This window comes from Garra rufa, chromosome 22 (assembly GCF_049309525.1).
Source record: "Garra rufa chromosome 22, GarRuf1.0, whole genome shotgun sequence".
NCBI lineage: Eukaryota > Metazoa > Chordata > Actinopteri > Cypriniformes > Cyprinidae > Garra > Garra rufa.
In genome coordinates this window covers 9,379,484-9,397,788 of record NC_133382.1, presented here as the reverse complement: position 1 = coordinate 9,397,788, position 18,305 = coordinate 9,379,484, and the positions used below count along the sequence as shown (strand labels likewise).

Genomic DNA, 18,305 nt, shown 5'->3' with positions numbered 1-18,305 from the left:
AAATAGCTAAAATATTTGTTTATAAATATTTGATTTTATGTTAGTTAAAGTTATAGTTATATTTCAGTTATCAAAAGTGATTTTTATGTGTTTTGTAATTTTTATTACTTTTTTATGTCTAGGCCCCTATTTTTTTTAAATGTAATTAAATTAATTAATTTAGTTTTTTTATATAATTTTAGTTTTAGTTTATTTTAGTATACTAATTTAAACAATTAAAATTAGGTAAGTTTTAGCTAGCTAAAATATTTATTTAGAAATATTTAATTTTATGTTAGTTAAAGTTTATTATAGTTCAGTTATCAAAAGTGATTTTTTAAAATGGTTTTAGTTGACAATTTTTTATGTGTTTTGTAATTTTTATTTTTTTAATGTCTAGGCCCCTATTTTTTATTATTTAATTTAATAAATTAATTTAGTTATTTATTTTTTATCATTTTAGTTTTAGTTTATTTTGGTATATAAATTTAAACAATTAAAATTAGGTACGTTTTAGCTAGCTAAAATAACTAAAACATTTATAGTTATCAAACGTGATTTTTAAAATGGTTTTAGTTGACTATAATAACCTAAAATAAAAATCTTGTTATTATAAAAGAAAAAGGACTATACACAATGATACAGGATGACCCCAAAAACAAAATTTAAAATTATAAAAAAAAAATGTATTGCAGATTAGTGAGATGCTACAAAATTCAGAAGCAGCAGAAAGCAAAAAAGCTGCATTTTACAGCTGCACTGACATCTTTGAGGTTTGACTGACGTCGAAAAGCAAAAGATGATGTTCAGTCAGACGCATTGCTTTTATCCAGCAGTGCAGATGAGTGTGGTTTCCTGGAGAATGCTTCTAGAGCATGTTTCTCTAGAGCTCCTGCGAGCAGCCCACTTTCTGCTGAGCTTTACAAACTTCAGGGACAGAGATTGGCCTTATTTTTCTTCTGTACTGGTTTGCTGTTCATCAGCAGACAGGGTGAGTTAGTACACACTTCCTCCTGGCGGTGAACTCTATGACCTCCTGAGTGAAGACTTCATTACTTTTCATGTCTCGTGGTTAAACGTCATTGAGATCAAATCTGACACATGGAATAATACAGTATTTATTTGCTATCCAATCAGAATGTGTATTTTGTTTTGGTTGTCGTTTGTGGAACTTTGGAATGTGTTTCTGGACGTTCACTGCGTCCTGCTGTACATCTCAGCATGACCGCTCACCAGCATATGTTGAGATTTGGATGCTGATCTCCAGCATAGGATGTTCGTGTCTCCACCCTGCTTCTTACTGGCTTAACCAGCAAGACTTCTGGCTATGACTATACTAATCCATCAGTTACACCAGTACCAGACCAGTGTAAAGGTTTAACTTATATTGGTATGTTGTTTGGTTCACTTTTAATTCCAAAGCTCTAATTGGTTGCCAGAATTTATCTAATGGTTACAATCAGCTGATAGGCATTTTCATTTGTGCCTATAAGACAAGGACAAGGGTTTGAAAAAAAGACTGTCAGACTTTTCTTTAAAGCTTAATGTCTTTAAATTGGGTTAGGAATAACGTCAACCACCTTTTGTCATGGAAAATCTTGAAATGTCATGAGTTTTTAAAATTTTGATTAAGCCTACAAAACTGGAGACTAACTAAAATGAAGTAAAAAAAAATTCTATAGTGAATGCTTTCATTTTTTAGTATTTTATTATTCTCTAACATCTAGAAATTGCTCTCTTTTGAGTACAACTTACTATTAACTATATATTTATTTCTGTGATGCACAGCTGAATTTTCATCATTATTCTCTAGTCTTCAGTGTCACATGATCTTTCAGAAATCATTCTAATATGCTGATTTATTACTTTTATTATCAGTTGTGCTGCATAATATTTTTTGGAACTTGTGATACTTTTCAGAATTCTTTGATGAATAAAAAGCTAAAAAGAACAGTGATTATTTAAAATAGAAATCTTTTCTAACAATATAAGTCTTTACTATCACTTTTTATCAATTGAACACATTCTTGCTAAATAAAAGTATTAATTTATTTCAAAGAGAGAAAGAAAGAAAACAATTATTGATCCCAAACTTTGAACGAGGTGTTTACTGTTACAAAAGTTTTCTATTTTAAATAAATGCTGTCCTTTTTAATGTTTTATTAATCAAAGAATCCTGAAAAAAAGTATCACAGGTTCCAAACTAAATATTGAGCAGCACAACTGTTTCCAATATTGATAATAAATCAGCATATTAGAATGATTTCTGAAGGATCATGTGACACTGAATACTGGAGTAATGATGCTGAAAATTCAGCTGTGCATTGCAGAAATAATTTATATTTTAAAGTATATTAAAATAGAAAACCATTATTTTAAATTGCATTAACATTTCACAATATTACATTTTTTCAGTATTTTTAATCAAATAAATGCAGGCTTGATGCGCAGAAAAGTCGACTTTAAAAAGCATTTACTGATCCAATTTTGGTTGACAGTGTATATATATATATATATATTAGTGGTGGGCATAGATTAATTTTTTTAATCTAGATTAATCTAGATTAAATCTTGAAATTAATCTAGATTAATCTAGATTAAAATGGCTAATTTGAATTCTGCTGAAGGCATTCAGAATATGTGTGATACCCAAATAATGACTAAAAGTAAGTCTTTGAGAACCGGTTTCTCAAGCCAGGTGGCGCGTTAGACCAGGTGCTCATCTCCTGCTTCCAAAAAATGCATTACAAACTTCTTGACAATTGCATTTACAACACAATTAACTATACAAACTTGTGTAACCAAGTACTTCTGTGCAAAAGGCTGTACGACGTGCACGTTCAAGTAAAAAACACAGGCGCGCGGGGCCTATCTGCCTGCATAGTCTTCCAATAAACTGCGTTGCTTTTAGAAGCGTCAATTCAGTTGTTGCATATAGTTAAATGTCTTTATTTCGGGATTATCAAAGTAAATTATAACTCAAACTTGAGATTTTACTGGGGCACAGCAGATTTTCACTGGGGCACGTGCCCCAGTAAAAAGGGTCTAGCAACGCACGCACCTGCCCTGAAGTGGCTTCATAACTGCATCCATGTCTGCGCGTCTCATTTGTGGTAATTTCACAGAAGTTGAAGACTTGTTCTCGCCCCCTACAGTGCAATTCAACTACATATACGTCATCCGCGCTAAAATATCAAAGTGAAAGTCATCATATCTTACGTAGTTTAGACCCAGCTCCCAACCCAACTTTAAGAATAGATTAACGGCGATATTTTTTTTATCTGACGTTAACGCAGCACGTTAACGCCGATAACGGCCCACCACTATATATATATATATATATATATATATATATATATATATATATATATATATATATATATATATATATTCTGCGTTTAAAAAGTTTGGCAAGATTTATGTTTTTTTAAGTCTCTTATGCTCACAAAGGCTGCATTTATAGTATAAATACAGATTTATAAATATAGAAACTGTAATATTGTGAAATATGAGGCTATTACAATTTAAAATAATGTTTTTCTATTTTAATATAGTTTAAAATATTATTTATTTCTGTGATGCAAAACTGATTTTTCACATGATCCTTAAAAAGTCATTCTAATATGCTGATTTATTATCAGTGTTGGATACAGTTGTGCTGCTTAATATTTAGTTTGGAACCTGTGATGTTTTTCAGCATTCTTTGATTAATAGAAAAACAAAGAAAAAAAATTACTAACACCAAACTTTTGAACAGTATTGTATATTGTTACAAAAGATTTCTATTTCAAATAAATGCTGAAAAAAGGATCACAGTTTCCAAAAAATATTAAGCAGCACAACTGTTTTCAACAAAATAATATATAATAATTAATAAAAAATCAGCATATTAGAATGATTACTGAAGAATCATGTGACACTGAAGACTGGAGTAATGGCTGATGAAAATTCAGCTTTGCATCACAGGAATAAATTATATTTTAAAGTATATTAAAATAGAAGCATAGGAAACGTATTCAGAAAAAAAAATGAAAAATCTTACTGATCCCAAACTCTTGAGCAGCAGTTTTTTAATCAATTTAATGCATCCTTGCCTTATGAAGTATTCATTTCTGTCAAATAAAATCTTTCTGACCCCAAACTTTTGTGAATAGAAAGAAAGGAAGAAAGAAAGAATCCTTATTAAATCCCTATCCAGTAATCCTGAACGGAAGTAATTTGAATTCTTTGGTCAAAAAGAATGGGAACCCTGAATGTTTTATGCTGACATTTTGGCCTGGGTCACTCTTGAAAAAAAAGGTTTTTAATCTCGAGGGACTAACCTTGTAAAATAAAAATGTAATAATAATATTAATAATAAATCTTGGATCAGCACGGACATTCCTGCTGGTTAAAGCTAATCTTTTCAGCAGGGTTTTCCTCCTCATGCTAAGGCAGTGAAGTCATCACTCCTGCTGTGGGGGAGCTCAGATTGACGTAAGAGGGAGCAGAGCTGCTGCTCTAATTAATATCCTCTGCCAGTCACAATGTGTGTGTGTGTGTGTGTGTGTGTGTGTGTGTGTGTGTGTGATAGGTGAAAGCTGCTGTACTGAGAGTGCAGAAATATCTGACTCTGGTGTCCCGTGAGTGTCCAGATTGTCTTGTTAAAGCACTGCTATGGGCATCACTGTGTCCTGATGAAAAGAAAGTCCTGCACTTTTCATACTGTGTGCACCTGCTGCCTTTGTCCCTGAACTACACACATGCATGATGGGCCTTTCTGCAGTGATTTTAAAGTCTTTTATCTGTACCGAACATTCGTTTTTCTCTTTCATTGGAGAAGAAATGTTGAAATGGATACAGCCTGATGAATTGCAGGCTGGACAGGAGTGTGTGTGTGTGTGTGTGTGTGTGTGTGTGTGTGTGTGTCTCTGACCAGTGGCGTGTGAAAAATGAAGGCTGTGATTGGGTGCAGAGGGGGCAGATGAACCGTGAGACGCCCATCTGTGAAAACGCGGGTGACTTCTTTACCACACACACTGAGCTTTGCTTTTGACGCACAATTTATTACATTTTTGCTCTTAGATGTCCTAAAGGTTCATCAGACACAAGCTGTGTTTATTACACATTTCAGTTGAAATGAATGCTGAATGTCAGTCTTTGTGTGATTCTGTAGACAACACAAAATAAATGTAATGAATTTTTTGGTTGGTTCTGGATCACTGAGACAGAAGTAGTGGCTGAGGGAACAGATCGCTGGTCTGCAGAGTTGATTATATGCACTATTGAACCGTACCAGTTTGAGTATTTAGCATTAAGTGCATTTGAATATATTAATGAAAGCAGGAATTCCCTCTGATGCTTCATCATGGCTTCCCAAGAGAGTTTGGATTGGGTTTATGTTTTTTTGAGGGGGGCATCACTGGCTGTCAAAGTAAATGTTAAATGCAGCAGTGGTGAGAGGTAAGAGTATAAGTGTCTTCTTATACATACAGTTGAAGTAAAAAGTTTGCAGAATCTACAAAATGTTACTTATTTTATCAAAACGCATGCTATTTTATTATGTACTGACCTGAATAAGATATTCCACATAAACTATATTTACATATAGTCCACAAGAAAAAATAATAGTTGAATTTATAAAAATGATCCTGTTCGAAAGTTTACATACACTTAGTACTTTAGTGATAGTTGTTCATGAAAGTCTTTCAGGTCCCACAGATTTCTTTGGTTTTGCAGCATTTTTGTGTATTTGAACCCTTTCCAACAATGACTGTATGATTTTGAGATTGATCTTTTCACACTGAGGACAACTGAGGGACTCATGCAACCATTTCAGAAGTTTTAAATGCTCATTGATGCTTCAGAAGGAAAAATTATGGATTAAGAGCCGGAGGGTGAAAACTTTTGGAATTTGAAGATCAGGGTAAGTTTAACTTCTTGTCTTCTGGAGAACATGTAAGTATCTTCTATAGCTTCTGAAGGGCAGTACTAAATGAAAAAAAAGAACCGATATTTAGACAATATTAGAAAAATGTACACAGATCCTCATTCTGTACAAAAGTTTTCACCCCCTGGCTCTTAATGCATCGTTTTTCCTTTTGGAGCATCAGTGAGTGTTTGAACCTTCTGTAATAGTTGCATATGAGTCCCTCAGTTGTCCTCAGTGTGAAAAGATGGATCTCAAAATCCTACAGTCAATGTTGGAAAGGGTTCAAATACACAAAAATGCTGAAAAAACTGAGAATTTGTAAGACCTGAAGGATTTTTCTGAAGAACAGTGGGCAGTTTAACTGTTCAGGACAAACAAGGGACTCGTGAACAACTATCACTAAACTAAAAAACACAGCTGTGGCTCATTCAGGTAACAACACAGTATTAAGAATCAAGCTTTTGAACAGGATCATTTTTATAAATTCAGCTATTATTTTCTCTTGTGAACTATATGTAAACATCTTTTATATGAAATATCTTATTCAGGTCAGTACTAAATCAAAAACAACATGCATTTTTTATCATTATGGTAAAATAATAAACATTTCGCAGAATCTGTAAGGTGTATGTAAACTTTTGACTTTATATATTAGTTTCAAGAATCAAGCAATCGAGATTTGGATTTTAGATAGACGGCTGAATTCCAGCTAGCATTAAAAACGCTGATCTAAGGTGTTTGAAAGAAGACATGTTTTGAGCCATATGGAGTTTATACACTTTCTATGAATAATGCAATGCTTCTATATTGTCTCAAGCTCCGGTGGACGACTGTGTTCCGACCGCTGGCTAATATGAGCTGACTGCTGTTCATTAGTCCAGGCCAGATCTGCTGGGACGCCTGCAGTCTCTTGAGCTGGAGTTAATGAGCTTTTGTGCCTCAAACGGCGTCGTCCTCTTATACTGTGCTACGAGCCAGTCAGGACAGGGATGTTTCGGTAATGATAATCAGTCCTAATGGGCTTTAAATGAGCGGAGAGTGGCACTGTACAACAGCGACGTGATGATGATTGTGTGATCAGCTCATGGTTCACGACATACGTCATAAAGTCTCTGTCATGCCCACGGTTTGTTCTGGCCTAGGCCTAAAGCGTAAAATACACAAAACAGGAAAGCTCTTGTGACAATTGCAAGTTCCAGTCAGATTGCCTCACTGACTGGAAACCTACTAAAATGAATGCTGCAAAGCTTTTATCTGTCTGCTGAGACGCAAAATAGGGTTTAAAAGGTAGCTGGTTGATTGGATTAGCAATTCAGACTCTGAGGAATGAATCATTGGCTTTGCTGATAATTATCAGCTTAATAACATCAACTCTTTTGAAAATAGTAAAAGGCCTTAGTAAGTTTTTCAATTTTAATATATTTTCAATTGTCTTTTTTTCCTGTTATAAAAAAGTTGAATTTTTAGTTACAATTTTTGGTTTTTAGTCCCGTGATTCTTAAAATCGTAATATGCTGATTCGGAGCTCAAGAAACATTTTTATTATTATCAATGTTTTTTTTTTTTTCAGGATTCTGTGAGGAGTTGAAGGTTCAATACAACAGCATTCATTTGCAATAAAAATCTTTGTACACACATTTACTGTAACATTTGATAAATTGAATGTTTCCTTGCTGAATAAAATAATTATTATTAAACAAAATGACATACTACTATTATATAACACTTAAGTATATTTATGAACTGTTTCCTGTAGATATTTACTAAACCAAATATGTTAATTACTGTAACTCTTACTTGGCAGTGTGGCAAACACTGGTCTTCTGGGTGTATGTGTGTGTGTTTGTGCTGTTGTTTGGTTCTCTGGAGATCCGTCAGAGCTTTACTCCAGATGTACACTGTGTGTGCAGACCACATCTCACGGAATCATGGGAGTTTGTGTCGTACATATCTAGAAGTTCACACTGGAGCACTGAGCAGCAGAGGCAGCTGGACTGGCCTACAGATGTGTGTACAAAAATATAACACTGTTATTAAGAAGAAAAGTTCTGAGTAAAGAATAATTTGTGTGCAGATGCTACTTAGTTTGTTATTTTGACAAAAAGATGATTATTTTAGCTGTGAGTTTGTAGGTGAATCCAACCTCAAGTAATGGCACACAGTAAGTGTGAATCATACAGTGTCACTTAACAGCAACCCAAGAGATACATCAGTATTGATTGACCTGATCTGTTGAGGTCAACACCTTACTGTCATCCTATTTTATGTAATCCCACAGAAAATATCCTGGAAGGCAACATAAGGATGCCACAATTCCCATATATGTCACTATTGTTGCATGCTGTATTTATGCACACAACTGTGAGGCTCAAGAACTGCCAGCAGCCCAACATAACCAGTCTGTAATACCATATGAGTAACATACACAGTGTTATTGTTCTGATTAATGGATAATTTCTATTGATCACCATGGTAATTACTGGTTAGAGAACTGTACCACTCTGTCTTTCAAACATTGTCTCCGTGTATCATCACATCATGTATCAAAGATCAGTGCTGTTTTTGTGGCGGTGTACAGTGTTTCAACTTGTAAGGCATTTTTAAGTCTCAGAGGTAGATTTTTATTGACCCTTATGTTTATACTTTTTGACCTGGAATACCAAATAAGGTAAATGATTTTCAGCACTTTGACAACCTTTTATTACTTTTAATACTCTTTACAGGACTTTTTTATTGTTTTAACCTTTTTACAGACTTTTAAGTCCTAAAATAGGAAAGTTCTAACACAATTTCATAGCATTTTTTAATATGCTTTTTAGTAAATTGTTTTTTTGGCAACATGGCTAATCTGTGATCTAAATTGTACATTTTTGTACAATCCGCTTACCCCCGACAGACAGTTAGATTTACTTGTGGACGTTCTTGCTTCTTTATACTATTTCTGAAAGTCATATTTTCATACAAATCAAAACATTAATTCATACAAAATCACTACCTTGTAAAATGGTTACAGTTGAGGTCAAAAGTTTATTGCAGAATCTGCAAAATGTTATCATATAAAATGCATTTTATTTTTTATTTTAGCACTGACCTAAATAAGATATTACACATAAACGACGTTAACATATAGTCCACAAGAAAAAATAATAGCCGGTTCAAAAGTTTACATCCCCTTGATTCGTAATACTGTTGTTACCTGAATGATACACAGCTGTGTTTTCATTTTTCTTTTTTTGTTTAGTGATAGTTGTTCATAAGTCCCTTGTTTGTCTTGAACAGTTAAACTGCCTGCTGTTCTTCAGGACAATCCTTCAGGTCCCACAATTTCTTTGGTTTTTCAGCATTTTTGTGTATTATGTGAAACTATTAGTATCATATGCAACTATTACAGAAGGTTCAAACGCTCACTGATGCTCCAGAAGGAAACACAATGCATTAAGAGCCGGGGGTGTAAACTTTTGAACAGAAAGAAGATGTGTACATTTTCTTACTTTGCCTAAATATATAATTTTTTATTAAGCAGAAGCTACTGAAGATACATCAGTGAGTGTTTGAACCTTCTGAAATAGTTGCATATGAGTCCCTCAGTTGTCCTCAGTGTGAAAAGATAGATCTCAGAATCATACAGTCATTCCTGGAAAGGGTTCAAATACACAAAAATGCTGAAAAACCAAAGAATTTGTGGGACCTAAAGGAATTTTCTGAAGAACACCAAACATCAGCATGGTCAAATAAATTCAGCTTTTGATGGGCAATTCATTCTTCGTTCATTCTTCCCCCTAAGATCGATTTTGGATTCCTGCTCATTTTCATTTGTGTCTTAAGGGTCACTGTGACCAAACTTGAGTGTTTGTGTTTGAAGTAGTGGGACTGAAGGGGACAGAGTGTACTTACTGAGGCAGACAACTGATTGTCCAGACTATAAAGCCTTCTTTCTAAACATTTGCCACTAATTGTCTAAATGGAAAGAATAGAAAGGAAGAGGTCTTGACAGGAAGTGCTCTTTCAAAGAGAAAGAGAGTAAGAGATGAATATTAGCAGATGTATATTATGTTGATGCACACATAACCGCACACTCATGTTTCCATGAGTTCCAGAGTTCAAAACTGATTGGTTACATTTATACAGAAATACAATTAGCTTGTGGCAGATCACGTCCTCTCATACTGTGTGTTTGCGTGTGAAGGCGAATTCCATTTCAGGGCTCAGGTCCCCTCTGCAGTGAGGGATGGGTTGCCATGACAACACTGCACTACGGAGGAGATGTATAGATTCTCAACTTACGTCCCACAATATTCAAACACTCGTTTTTTGAGGTCAGTGTTCAGTAAACACAAACATGAGCATCTGTCTATGACCATCAGAGGACCATTGATTTGATGATTTGATACTGGTCTCTGGTTTGTGGGCTATTGACCAATCAGGAGGACAAGTCTGTCTTTATCACTCATTTTGACCTTTTTTGATTGATTAAAGGTAATTTGTGTATTTTTTTTTCTTAGAATACTTTCTCCTGTCTCAGCTTACTACTGTCTATAAGCTTACTATTTATAGACAAATGGCATGTTCTGGCATGAAACTCTAGCAAGATTCATTTTGCATATGCTGCCAGTGAGCTTGCTGCTTTATGTTTAAATGGCTGGTTAGCATTCACCAGAGCAGTTCGCAGAGTTACTCTGAAACCCTCCACCTCCCTAGCTCCACCTGTATAGATCTGCTAAGGGTTATTATATCTGCTACTTGTGCAGTACAGTATATACAGTAGTACATATTGGCAGTAGCATTTAAAGGGTTAGTTCACCCAAAAATTAAAATTAGCCCCTCACCCTTCAGGCATCCTAGGTGTTGTCACAAGGAGGGTCAGAGACGTTCGGATCCATTTGCAGCATTTATTCAACAAAACAAACACAAAGGGGCAGGCAGAAATCGTCGTCAAAAAACAGGCAGAAAGGTCGGGGCTGGCAGCGAGAATCAAACACGGGGAGGAGTCCAGGAATCAAAACACAGGGAAAACAAACTCGGGAAGAAACGCTCGGAAATAAAGACCATACGGAACAATAAGACTTCGCAAGGTGGCTGTGTGTGTGAGAAGCTTAAATGCAGTCAGTGTGATGAGGTGCAGCTGTGAGCGGTAATCAGTGCAGTGAGAAACAAGGAGCAGGTGAATGCAGTGATTAGTGCAGTGGCTTGTGGGGAATGAAGTCCATGATGTGTAGTGCAAGAGTTAATGATGACAAGACGACCAATACGTGACAGAGCCCCTCCCCAAGGAGCGGCTTCCAGACGCTCTAACCACCTAATGAAACCCGGAGGGTGGTGGAGCGGAGGCGGAACAGGGGGAGGGATGGAGGGCCAGGTCCATGTGGGGGTACTGGAACTATGAACTGAGGCGGAGCCGACGGAGGGAGAAGCCATGGCGGAGGAAGGGTTGGCTCCTGCATGGGGCCGACCGACGGAGGTGGAGCCGGTGGAGCCCGAGGGAGAACCGGAGAGTCGACGATCCTAGGTGACACCGAGGATCCGGAGGGCCAAGGCGGAACCCAAGGCTCTGGCGACCCCGGCGGAGATGGAGGTCCAGAGGTACGCAGTGGAGCAGGAGTGACAGAGGATCGAGGCTGTGCCCACGGAAGGGAGGAGGTCCACAGAGCCGGCAGGACGGAGTGACGAGGCACAGCCGGAGGAGTAGAGTCCAGAGGCGAAGGTGGGGCGACGACTGACCGGGGCGGAGCCGGAGGGACGATGGAGCCCGGAGGAGCTGGTGGGCCGACGGCCGACAACGGAGACGAGGGAGCACAGAGCCGGGGTGGAGCCGCAGGGTCGGAGGGCCGAGGTGGAGTCCAGGACTCTGAGACTGGAGGTGATGGTGAGGGATCCTTCAGTCTGGACACCGATGAAGACTGGCAAGGCCGGGCGGGACCAGCGGAGACTCTGGAAGGCCGGGCGGGACCAGCGGAGACTCTGGAAGGCCGGGCGGGACCAGCGGAGGCTCTGGAAGGCCGGGCGGGACCAGCGGAGGCTCTGGAAGGCCGGGCGGAGGCTCTGGAAGGCTCTGGAAGGCCGGGCGGGACCAGCGGAGGCTCTGGAAGGGCGGCCATCTTGTGAACAGACTCTAGAAGGGAGGCCATCTTACGTGTAGACTCTGGAAAGGCGGCCATCTTGGCGACAGGCTCTGGCGTGGCGGCCATCTTGGCGACAGGCTCTGGCGTGGCGGCCATCTTGGCGACAGGCCCCGGGTTGGCAGACATCTTATGCTGTGGCTCTGAGCTGGAACTTACTGTGGGAAGATGGTCCTCCTCCACAATTCCCACAGTAAAAGGAGAGCCACACAACAAAAGAGCAAGAACCATATAATATTGCAAGGTCCAGTTAGGTTCAATCATGGGCATGAGTGAAGCCAATGGCTCTAAGAGTCCTCCACGGAAGAAAATCATCAGGCATCCATCATCCATAGTAGACTGATTAGCCAATTCGATGAAGTCCATCGCATACTCCTCAATAGTCCGCTCACCCTGCTTGAGACGTGACAGGTGTATATGACTTCCTTCTTTCAGACAAATCCAATCAGAGTTATATTAAAAATTTTCCTGTCACTTCTAAGCTTTTCAATGGTATAGGCAGGTGTTTCACTTCATGAGTCCAAAACAAGTCCAATAATAAAGGTATTCAACCATAAAGGTGAATAAAGGCCTCCTGTAGCGAATCGACGAGTTTTTATAAAAAAAAAAATCCATATTTAAAACTCAATAATCACTTTAATCTAGCTTCCGCCAACTGGTCGTACCCAGAAGGTCACAAATTAGAATTTCAAAAGGAGGATTTGTAAAAAAAAAAAAAATGCCTGAAGATTTCGATATAAGCCAAGAGGACACTGGTTTCCCTTTGCTAAAGTAAGGAAACTTTGCTTCTTTTGCTCCTGTAAACAAACGTTGGTTTTCACGAGACTCACAGTTGCATTTGCCTCTGGGTATGACCAGTTGGTGGAAGCTAGATTAAAGTGATTCTTACTTTTAAATATGGACATTTTTATTGCAAAAACACATCAATTCACTACAGTAGGCCTTTATTTACCAGCGGAGCCATGTGAGGCACTTTTTTATTATGGATGGATGCACTTTATTGGACATGTTTTGGACTAATGAAGAGAAACACCCGCCTATGCCATTGTAAAGCTTGGGAGTGCCAGGATAATTTTTAATATAACTGTGGTTAAATTTATCTGAAAGAAGGAAGTCATATACACCTAGGATGCCTAAAGAGTGAATAAATCATGGGCTAATTTTCATTTTTGGGTGAACTAACCCTTTAAGCAGTGTAGCAAATCTATTCTGCCAAGACTAAATCCATTAACATTGTCATATCCATTACAATGCTAAAATCTTCCTAGAGTTGTCTTGATAGAACTATAATAAGGGCAAGTGGCTCTGTTACTCAAACATTACTGTGTTGGTAATAGTGTTAGTTTGGGGCAGGACTTTCTTTTTGTTTTACCAATTACAGACATTGAGTGTTCAGGAAACATGTTTGAAAAAAGTTATTTTACTATTGGCCTTACTGTTGAGCTCTGCTCCGCTTTGTTACTGTTATTTTAGGCTTTACAGAACGTTCCATAGTAATTAATTGAATAAATTATTTGTTTTAGTAATGAATGAAGAATACATTGCACATGTATATGAAATGAAGTTATATTACAAAATATAGCCATGGTAATTTTTGTCTACGGATTTGCTAAGAAAAAATAAAGTTTGAAGGAATGGCATTTATTTTATTTATTGAAATGTGACCATGGACCACAAAACCAGTCATAAGGGTCCAATCATAAAATAGGTGCCAAGATACAACTATTTTGACCCATACAATGTATTGTTTTGTTGGCTATTGCTACAAACATACCCATGCTACTTAAGACTGGTTTTGTGGTCCATGGTCACAAATATCAATCATTTGTAATATTATAAATATATTTAATCTCGTTTGGTCAATTTAAAGTCATTGCTGAATTAAGGTATTCATTTTTTTTAATATTCACCCCCCCCCCCCCTTTCAAAAGGGTACCAATATGTGCACTTTAGGTACAAATATGAACCTATAAAGTATTAATATGTACCTTAAGCACTATTTAGCCTAAATGGTACATATCAGTAACTTAAAAGTACACTGCCATTCAAAAGTTTGTGATCAGTAAGATTTTTTAGTGTTTTAAAGATATTTTTATGCTCATCAAGGCTACATTTATTTGATTAAAAATACAGAAAAAAATGTAATATTGTGAAATATTATTAAAATGTTTTCTTTTTTTAATATATTTTAAAATATAATTTATCCTTGTGATACAAAGCTGAATTTTCAGCATCATTACTTTAGTCTTCAATGTCATATGATCCTTTAGAAATCATTGTAATATGCTGATTTATTATCAATGTTGGAAACTGTTGTGCTGATGAATTTTTTTGGAACCTGTGATACTTTTTCTAGGATTCTTTAAGGAATAAAAGGTTACAAAGAACAGAATTTGTCCGAAATAGAAATGTTTTTGTAACAATATACACAATTGTTCAAAGTTTTTTTATTTTAAAGAAATTAATAGTATTATATTATTCAGCAAGGATGGTGATAAAAAAAGTGATAGTAAAGACTTACATTGTTGCATTGTTCTTGTTTTTTAAATACATTTTTAACAAATTATATTACTTTTACATTTTTTATTAATCAAAGAATTCTGAAAAAATGTATCACAGGTTCCAATTTTTTTTATCAGAACAGTTTCCAACATTGATAATAGAGCAGCATATTAAAATGATTTCTGAAAGATCATGTGACGCTGAAGACTGAAGTAATGATGCTAAAAATTCAGCTTTGCATCACAGGGATAAATTATATTCTAAAATATATTAAAATAGAACGCCGTTATTTTAAATTGCACTAATATTTCACAATATTACTGTTTTTTCTGTATTTTTGATCAAATAAGTGCAGCCTCGATGAGTATAAAAAACTTATTTAAAAAACAATAAAAATCTTACTGATCCCAAACTTCTGAACAGTAGTGTATGTATTTAGTATGTATTATCAAAGTACTTTTTAACTTTGTTAAATATGATTGGCCAGCTCAGTTTGGTGACATTGCTGGTGCAAAAAAATAATACACATTACCTTAAAGCACTTATTTTAGTTATATTGTCTTCAGAGATGTTTCTTTTTGACAGTATGATTTAATATCTAGCCTCTAGTTTGAACTGCGAATAGATGAGGCTATTTCAACTTTCCACAGTGAATTACTGTCGGTGGCATTGATTTAATTAATGGGATGGGCGACTGGAAGGGCACGAGGGTAGGAATGTGTGTGTGTGTGTGTGTGTGTGTGTGCTGAGGGGGGTTGGCTGGTGCTGGTGGTGTAATGTTGCTGATGCGGGCAGAGACTGCTGCAACCTCCCAGAGCACTGCGAGCAAGAGAGAGAGAGATAAAAGACAGGGGCAAACTAGTCCAGTCTAGTCCAGAGGCACCGGGGTGCTGATTGGCAGAGCCTGGTTCAGGGCAACACCGCAAACGCTCATAATACCTGGGGAAATGCCCCCAAATCCCCCTTAAGCTGGGCTGCTGTACTCCAGCATGGCTGACTGGCTCCTAACAGTAGCGGCGGGTTGAGTTGTGCTGAATCTGGCCGCCTGAGCCGGGGTATTTGTGCAGCGGAGGGGACGGGAGGGGGGTGCGTAAAAAGAGCTGATAAGCAGGATGACAATAAGACTCGCGCAGGACAGATTCCAGTCGGGGAGGCCTGCCGCACGGAGGGGCCCGCTGCTATTTCGGTCCAGCAGATCATGATTACACTCAGCCAGGAGAGAGACCACTAGTGCCTACAAATATGGTAAGTGCCGTCCCATCCGAGAAAGTATGCGGAGCCGGTTGGAGCAGCGGGTGACAGCTGGGAATGGCTAGCGGTGCTAATGTCCCGCATCCGTATTGATGATAAAGTGGATTTGTGCGGCACGCAGGGTAATGCTTCTGAACTGCGTCCGAGAGTCACCCAACTTCATTTTTACATAGTCAAGGTCTCTCAAAGTTAACAAGGACATGTGTTTGCAGCTTTAATGCACCTCCGGAGTGGCCGATTCCAAACTCTAGCTCATTGATTACCGGGATCATTCAGGACTGCAGGGTGAACATTGCAATGGAGGACGGGATAGATGTAGAATCAGTAAGTTCAATTTGAAACAATGTCAAAAGTCTGATGCTGGTGGGTTTGAACTTGTTCAGGTTAGTGACTAAGGTGGGCGCTTTGGCTGAATGCAGATGGTGTGGTGTTACGGGGCATGGTTGGAGTGTAGTGGTGCATTGCTCGAAAGGGCTCCGGTTTCATCTGACAGTGCAACAGGAAGGCAGTTGAATACATTTCGATTGCATGCTTTTAGTTTAGATTGATATATTGAATTGGATTGTGCATCAAGTTCTGTTGAACTGTCATGAACCCGGTTCTTCTTGGTAGTGGTTGACCGATATTGGTGTTTAAAGACTGATGCAGATATCTAGAGACCTGAGTATGATTAAAGGATAACTGTTGCCAAAATGCAACCTGGGCTGTTTTTTTTTTTTTACTGTAAACGAGACAAACTTATATCTAAAAGCATAATTACGACAAACGAGCCGTTTTTGAGATTGACCGTGATTTAGTTTTGTGGTCAGTGGCCGTTGAATTGGAGTACTAGGGGCATACATTTGATGGCATCAAAATCGATATTTTTACAACACTAAGAAGGCTCGACACACCATGACACTTTGCTCGAAGTATCGCCTGGGTCTCTACACATGAACTCGAGCATTGAGAACATTGTTCGTGTACACACAGTTTACTAAAAAGAAAGATTTCGAACAACTCACTTTCACTGTTTGAGTTTCCGCTCGCGGCCGTCTTGCCAGTCAAGAGGTGTCGATCTCCGAGTGCGAGGATGGATAGCTCCTAAAGCATATTTCCATATAAATGCACGGCTAATTCATTGTTTTGTCGCAAGTGAAAAACAATATTAAACTTCTAGTTGTAAAAAGAGCCTCATATAAGCCTAATATTTCGTCCTATGGAGTCCATTCATTCGTATTCGGAGATCCACACCTTGAGCGGAAACCCAAACAGCGTAAGTGAGTTGTTCAAAAACTTTCTTTTTAGTAAACTCTGTGTACACAAACAATGTTCTCAATGCTCGAGTTCATGTGTAGAGACCCAGGCGATACTTCGAGCAAAGTGTCATGGTGTGTCGAGCCTTATTAGTATTGTAAAAATATCGATTTTGATGCGCTCAAATGTATGCCCCTAGTATTCCCATTCACCAGCCACTGACCACAAAACTAAATCACGGTCAATCTCAAAAACAGCTCGTTTGTCGTAATTATGCTTTTAGATATAAGTTTGTCTCGTTTACAGTAAAAAAAAACAGCCCAGGTTGCATTTTGGCAACAGTTATCCTTTAATATACACATAATTGTTTTTTTCAGGGTCAAAACCAATAAATACGATCATACATGTTTCTATTATACAGACAAACCAAAAATATATTTTTTTTACTAGTGGGTGCAGGACACTATAGTTCATTTATGTAAGTGAGGATAGCAAAATATAGTAGACTGTGACATATTATACCTAAAAAGTCTTCATACGGTGGACTACCAGTAAAATTGATAAAAATTTGGGACCAAAATTTTTATTTGACCATTTTTTGTTACAACCTTTCTATCAGACACTATCAAGATAAATCTGTTCTGACACAGTTTAACTCTTAAGTTCTTGTCATATTTTATTACCATTTTCTAAACTATAGTGAATAAACTATGATAATGTGACATTCTGAAGGTGTCTGAATAAATTTTGGGTTGACTGTAATTTATTTGTGATTATCAAGATGAATTTGTTCTGACAGTTTAACTCTTGAGTTCTTGCCATATTTTATTACCTTTTTCTAAACTATAGCGAATAAACTGATAATGTGAGAAATGTTGGTGTCTGAATACGTTTTGGCTTGACTGTATATATTAACAAATTTAATTAAGAAAGCAATAGGTTGTCTAACCTAGTGCAATCTTTGATGCAAATTTCTCAGGTCACGTTCCCATAAAATATACTTTCACAGAACTCTGCTTCAGTACTTATTAATATTAAAAAAAAGGTCCATTAATTAGTCATGTGGTGCAACCAACACAGACAAAACTTAAAATAGGAAATGACATCATAAAGAGGCTATGTCAAGGGGTCCTAAAGGGATAGTTCACCCAAAAATGAAAATTCCATCATTATTTACTCACCCTCATGTCATTCCAAACCTGTAAGTCCTTGGTTCATCTTCAGAAGACAAAGTAAGATATTTTTGATGAAACCAGAGAACTTTCTGACCTACTGCCACGGAAGAGGAAAAATTGTTTAATAAATTTGTT

The 18,305-nt window shown here is 37.3% G+C and overlaps 1 protein-coding gene across 15 annotated transcripts in view; it reads left to right on the top strand.

Annotated features, from left to right (window-relative positions):
- ank3b (ankyrin 3b) overlaps nucleotides 1–18,305 on the top strand; it is a 253,156-nt gene that overhangs the window by 114,838 nt on the left and 120,013 nt on the right. The window contains exon 1 of one of the 15 annotated variants that reach the window (XM_073827675.1): nucleotides 15,450–15,753. The exons of 13 other annotated variants lie outside the window; for them this stretch is intronic. In XM_073827675.1, the coding sequence (XP_073683776.1) occupies nucleotides 15,751–15,753 (3 nt within the window). In that variant the 5' untranslated portion in view covers nucleotides 15,450–15,750. Of the gene's footprint in view, nucleotides 1–15,449; nucleotides 15,754–15,889; nucleotides 16,084–18,305 lie in introns of those variants that run through there. One more of the 15 variants, XM_073827672.1, reaches the window with a different exon arrangement.